The 6,062-nt window shown below is 49.0% G+C and overlaps 1 protein-coding gene across 5 annotated transcripts in view; it reads left to right on the top strand.

Moving 5' to 3' along the window:
* Positions 1–1,134: 1,134 nt before the first annotated feature.
* The window catches only part of ACSL5 (acyl-CoA synthetase long chain family member 5), a 42,353-nt gene continuing 37,425 nt past the window's right edge, over positions 1,135–6,062 (top strand). For 2 of the 5 annotated variants that reach the window (XM_037063934.1, XM_037063933.1), the window contains exon 1: positions 3,366–3,704. In XM_037063934.1, the coding sequence (XP_036919829.1) occupies positions 3,686–3,704 (19 nt within the window). In that variant the 5' untranslated portion in view covers positions 3,366–3,685. Of the gene's footprint in view, positions 1,278–3,158; positions 3,317–3,365; positions 3,705–6,062 lie in introns of those variants that run through there. The other 3 variants (XM_037063935.1, XM_037063936.1, XM_037063931.1) reach the window with 3 other exon arrangements.

Below are 6,062 nucleotides of genomic sequence, written 5' to 3'. Positions count from 1 at the left end.
AGTGACCTTAAAGAATGAATGCACCTGAGACCTGGATGAGAATTTGGCCTAAAACGACCTCTTTGTTAATGTGCTAGCCACCCCTCCATGCAGGAGGCAGCAGGAAGTGGTATTGGCTTCTAATTTTCATATTGGCCACCTGACCAATTACAATGAAAAGAAAGCTAGTGCAGCATTTCCACGAATTTCTGCTGGCCTGATGTCCAGCGAGTGTTCAAGCGTCTAAGGTTTGCTGGTGGTTACATAAACACTCACAGGGATGCAGCACCGTATGGGGCAGAGGAAACACAGTGGTTGTGTCCTGGGCTCAGGTCTTATTTCTGCTTGTGTGACTCTGAGCTCTTTCTTTCACTGGAAAAGGCCTCATTGGCCTCACCTGTAAAATAGAGATTAAACAATCTCCAGGTACTCTTTCACCTCCACTCACCGTTTTTGTTCAGTAATGATGGCTTGTAGTCTTTGGGATTTTGGGGATTGAGGTGGAGACTAGTGACTTCCCAATGGAAAGAGAAAATAGGTTAGGCTGAACAGTGATGCAATGGCAGCCCTCCTCCTTCCAGGGCCTTGCCAAGCCATGGGTGCTCTGCATTCTAAATATGGCCTCACGAGGCTGGTGCCTCAGTCTTGACTCTAGAGTGATTTGCCTTTCTTGGTTGTTCAGAGACATTCTAGTTCTGGAGGGGGTCCCTGGCTCCTCCTAGGAGAAGACTGAAGGCCTCTGCTGATTTGAACCTTAAAGTTAGAGCTTGAGTAACAAGTAGAATGACTTCTCATTTTCTCTCACTCTGAATTCAGGGAGTGCTTTTTCCCTGTTGCTTGTTCTCTAGATCTTTCTTTCCCTGTGGCAATTTCAAGGATTCTGCCCCCAAAGCAGATGCAAAGCCCCATCTCCCCTTCTCTACAAGGGTCTCTACGAGGGGTTTTGCTTGTTAAATGTTAGCTTTCTTAGCTAAGGACTTGTTTTTCCCCTTCCTCTTAAGCCCATTGCATAACAATCTCCTGTTTTTACCTTTTGCCAAATCCTACACTTCTCACTGGCAGAGGTGACTACAAGTGTTTGAACAGGTAACTTCTACCTTTGAACTTCTATTGCAACAGGTTCAAAGTTTCCAGGGTAGCTTGTTGGCCACTCTTGGAGCAGTACGCATTGGCTTCAGGTGTGGCCTCATCCCTGAGCTGTGACACAGGCAGAGGTGCCTGACAGTGGTGCTGAAGCAGGACAGCCAGCTGTGAGGGGTGCCTTTCCTCCACCCAGGAAGTGAGAGGATCCTTACACGGTAAGCTGCACCGACTCTGCCTGCTCCAGAGTCTACGTGCCTATGGGAGAGCAGGGTTGGGAGTCGTTGCGGGGAGGAAGGTGGGACACTTGTCCAGTCTCAGCCTAAGGCTCTTTCAACATGGAATTACATTTGGTTGAGTAGTCATCTCAGCTGACTTATGCGGGAGGAACAAGAGAGGAAAAGTCCATTGAAAACCGAGTAGAGACATCAGGGCAACCTGAACATTGACAGGAATTAGACTTGGAAGAGAAAGCTATTCATTTGACTACCTGCAACCAAAACAGACTTCAAACCCCTAAGGGTTATAGACAAAGCCAGGATATGGGTCTCTCTCTTCCATTCTTTGTCACTACAGTTAGAAAGGGCATTCATCAGCTGCTGATGGCAATGATTCCCATTTGGAAGAAAGAAGGAGCAGGGAAGCTTAGCAGACATTTTATGAGGTGCTGGGATCTCTACTAGGTATGCAACATGCGTTGCCTCATTGGCTCACCACTTCCTGGGAGGTAGGCAGTATTGCATTTCATGAACAAGTGATGAGTGCCTGGGCTTAAACCGCATGGCCGGGGCTGCATAGCTGAGATGATGTGGCAAGGGTTCGAGTCCTAATCTGTCTGTTACTACAGGCTGCTGGATGGTGCAGAATTCTTGTGGGTTGCCAAACCTTCTGTTACTCTCTTGTATCTTGGGATTATCACTCATGTGCACGGAAGACTGAATAGGAATGCGAGTCTGCCAGCACTTTAGAATGACTCAGAATCTTCTGAACTTGAGCATTCAGTTTGGAGGGAGGGAGGGAGGGAAGGAAGGAAGGAAGGAAGGAAGGAAGGAAGGAAGGAAGGAAGGAAGGAGAAGGGAAAGAGAGCAAGGCTCATCTTGTCCTGGCCCAGACCTCTTCATCCAGTTGGAAATAGAAAACAGCATCCAGGGAAGTGCTCGCAGCATTAGAGTGGCTGAGACAGGACACCCATCTGCCACCTTCCACCCTCGGCTGGAGGAAGCTTCTTCTTGGGGAGCCAAGCTGCTGAAACAAAGCCAAACCCAGTGCTCCTCCAGCCTTGAGAGGCCCCAGAAGAAGGAATGGCAGGGGGCTGCCCACACTTCGTGTTTCTTCAGGGTCTGAGGTGCGCTCCCGTGAGGCCATGGGGCAGACCTGTGTTCTCTAAGGCAGCGGCACAGAGCACCCAGCAGGTTTTAGCTGGAGGTTTTTAGAACCTCCTCTCTTGTAGGGAGAAGAAATCCTAATCGAGCTCCAGTGACAGGCTGGATGGAGAAAATGCCATCTACTTTCCGGGTGTCAGTGAGGTGGGAGGGAGGAATGTGGCTGAGAGGGGGCAGGAAAACTTGTTATTTCTGGTTCTAAATCTAAAAATGCAGGCTTCCATGCCCTTCTGTGGCGACAGCCTTAGGAAAATCCAATGAGACTATGACAGGTCCTAATACCTGTAAACTAATCCCCATGACCCTGTCAGGGGGTCTGAATATTCAAAAGCAATGTTATAATAATACATACGAAGACATTGTTTGCCTTTTCCTCTGTCATGGTCTCTTGTGTGTATGGTGGAGTTTTCCAGAAGCTATTAGATGTGGGGTCAACCTGACAGTCCACGGCATATGTGCTTGTCTAGTCCTGTGATTGAAAACGTTTCCAGTTTTCATCTGGGCTGAGAGGGAAGCAGCAGGAGTAAAGTCTGAGATAGGAAAAGGACGAGCCCACGTGTCAAAGGGAGAAAAAAAAGTCTTTCCATCCCTGCCCCTGCCCTTCCTGACCTGATTGGTTGTTGGCTTTATCAGAACTGCTTCTGGGACAGGGCAGGTGTGCTGGGGCAGGAGGGAGACACCAGGGCTGGCCCCGGGGTGCCCTGCGAGCGGTCCAGGGAGTTCTGCGAGGGCTCAGGGGCCTCTGGCTGCACCTCCCTGCTCTGCAAATCCAGCAAAGAGCAGCGTCCCTCCTCCGACACCAGTGGCGTGAGGGGACACCCCGTGTCATTTCTGTTCGTTTTTTGTCTGTCTCCAGGTGCTCAGGGGAGGAAAGGGTGAGCTGTGTGCACGTGGGCCGGCTTTTGTGGCAGCCCTTGGGGGCTGGGGTTGCAGCGTTTGAAAAGCAGCCAGGGGAGAGCAGCGGCTCCCTTCCTCCTGGTCAGGCGCTTCCACTTTCAGTTGCGCGAGAACAACCAGGAAGTGGAGCCCCGGCCGAGCACGTTAGGGAGCCGGCCATGGCCTAACTGCGGCCAGGGCGGGCGGGCGGGCAGACCTTGGGCGCTCCGAGCCGGCCGGCTGCCTGCATGGGTGCTCCGAAGCCACCCTGTCCCTGGTGCAGGCAGGGGTGAGGGCAGAAGAGCAGGGACTCATGTGCCAGAAAGGACTCACAGCCAGGAAGCCCCATTTGCTGGAAGCACCAAGAGATGCGTCCCCCTTCCCAGGGTAAGGGGGACTGAGCTGCGGGCGGGGCGGGGGTGGGGGGGAGGTGTGCTTAGTAGGGGGTCTGTGGGAGCGCGGAGAGAGGCCGGGAGGGTGCCCTTGGCCCGCCCGGGGAGTCTAGAGCTCACTGCGCCCCAGCACGTGTCCGCGCTTCCTCTCCCAGGTCTTTGGGAGACACCTGTAAAGCCTCCTTATGAGGAGCGGGCAGTGGAGGGAGGAATGTGGGGTGCAGATCCAGTTTTCTTTTTCCTGCTTCTCCGGGGGGGGGGAGGTGAACCACAATCAAGACCTGTTTTTCTGGGTCTGAGTGTCTGCCATAGCTTCCCTGCGAGCTGGGGGGTGCCCTCAATCTATACCAAGGACTTGGACTCCTTCCTGGGGTGAGAGCTGACGAATGACCGACTGATGGAACGGTTCTGATGCAGCCGGATCTGTTTCATGGGCCAAGACCAACAGTTGGATCTAAGGTGAACTTCAGGGGCAGTTAAGGAGTGAGCATGAGGAAGGGACTCCACCGTCAGTGCTTACTAGTATCTGGGGGTATCAACATTCTTGGTAGCTTGAAAACAAGGATTGAATCTGTAGCTCCAACATACAGGTGCTAGGTGATTTCTGACAGAGGCAGCACCTTGAAAAATAATGAAATGAAACTAAGTTTAATTTTAAAAGTAAACAATTGATTTAGTAAAATAAATAAGGAAATAAGGAAATGTGTAAATAAAGTGATTTTGCTCGGTCCCTTTTGTGACACTCCAGCACCGTTGTCGCACTGTGGTGGGTCCCTGTGATTGACAAGTGTTTGGGATGAACATAGAATAATTTTGGAAGAGGCAAGGTATAAAATTTGCTAGGAATCACCTGTGTGCTAGGCCCAAGGAAAGGAACAAAAACCTAAATAAAACAAAAGTCACAAATGCTTATAGGACAGGCAGAGAACGTAGCTAAGTAAAATAAATGGGATGTAATAAGATGTAGGTGGTAGGGAATCTGACAGAATGCAAAACAGGCATACCCCTAACAACATATTTTGACTTAATTTTTTATATATATGAACATTATCCAGGCCAAAGACAATGTGCTGGCCAAGATCTGACTTCGATCTTAACCTAAAACAATCTTCTCTCCCCATGCTATATTCCAACGCTTGAAGGACAAAAACACCTACAATATAATCCATGTATCATCGAGTACCTAAGTGCTAAATACACACTGTGACCACAGATTCTACAGGGAGGCAGGTGGTCAGGGCAAGAGAGAGGATCAGGAGATGAATAGAGAGAGGGAAGATGAAGCCAGTTAAGCACCAGCTCATGATAGATACACTCACATTTAATGAAGACAGTCTTATGACATGGATGGTTGTGCTGTTTCATGGTTGGGTTATGAGGCTCAGAGAGGTTCAATAATTTTCTCAAGGTCACAAAGCAGCCAATTGTCAAATGGGGACTGAAGCTGTGGTCAGTCTGATGCTTAAACCATGCTCTATCCACTCATGTGTAGAGTCGAGTTAGCCCATCTTCAGATTTCCTAGAAAATTTTATTTGTAGTAAGATTTTCACGAATGAAGACCTTGGCAGATAGTGAGTTCATTTACTTAATATTTTTCAGGTTGACCTTTTTCTAGAACTGCAAATAACACAGCTACCATTCATTGGATATATTCTATGGGCCAGTGCTGTCCTTACTGTTCTATGGGGCTTTTCTCTTTTTTGATATTTAAAATAGTCCTGTGAGGTAGGTAACTTCATTTCATAGGTCAAGAAACTGAGGCTTAGAAAGAAGGAAACTGGCATCAGAGGTGGTATGAAGAGATTGGAGCTAGAATTTGAACTCTGACTCATTTGGTTCTGGTGGCAAGCTATGCCTCAGTTTCTGCAGAAGCTAGTTAAGTATTAATATAGTACACAGGCCAAAGAACTAGAAATTGGGAGAAATCCTCCTTTGAAAACCCTCCCACCCCAAATCCAGAGAGACAAGACAGATTGGGGGCATCCAGGAACTGGGAGGAGAGAGGGATGGGAGTAACTGCTTCATGGGTCCAGGGTTTCCTTGGAGTGATGAAAAAGGACTTGGGACCTAGACAGAAGTGGTGGTTTCCAAACACTGTGAATGTTCTAAGTGCCACCGAATTGTTTGGTTTAAAATGGTTAATTTTATATGCTTTGCACCTCAAACAAAGAAACCCTCCCACCCCTAGACAAGGGAATTTCCAAACCAGGATTTGGCAGTATTTTAGAAACCAGCAGTGGCGTGTTTGCTCCTGTGTGTCTCATGTGCCTGGTCAGCGATGTACTGACCTGCATTTGGCATGCAGCCTGGGGTGATTCTTGTGCAAGGGCGATGTGTCCCCAGCCTCCCTGA

This window comes from Sturnira hondurensis, unplaced genomic scaffold, assembly GCF_014824575.4.
Source record: "Sturnira hondurensis isolate 20B ecotype Veracruz unplaced genomic scaffold, ASM1482457v3 Scaffold0014854, whole genome shotgun sequence".
NCBI classification, from domain to species: domain Eukaryota; kingdom Metazoa; phylum Chordata; class Mammalia; order Chiroptera; family Phyllostomidae; genus Sturnira; species Sturnira hondurensis.
The sequence above is the reverse complement of the archived record's forward strand: the minus strand, read 5'-3'. Positions and strand labels throughout refer to the sequence as shown.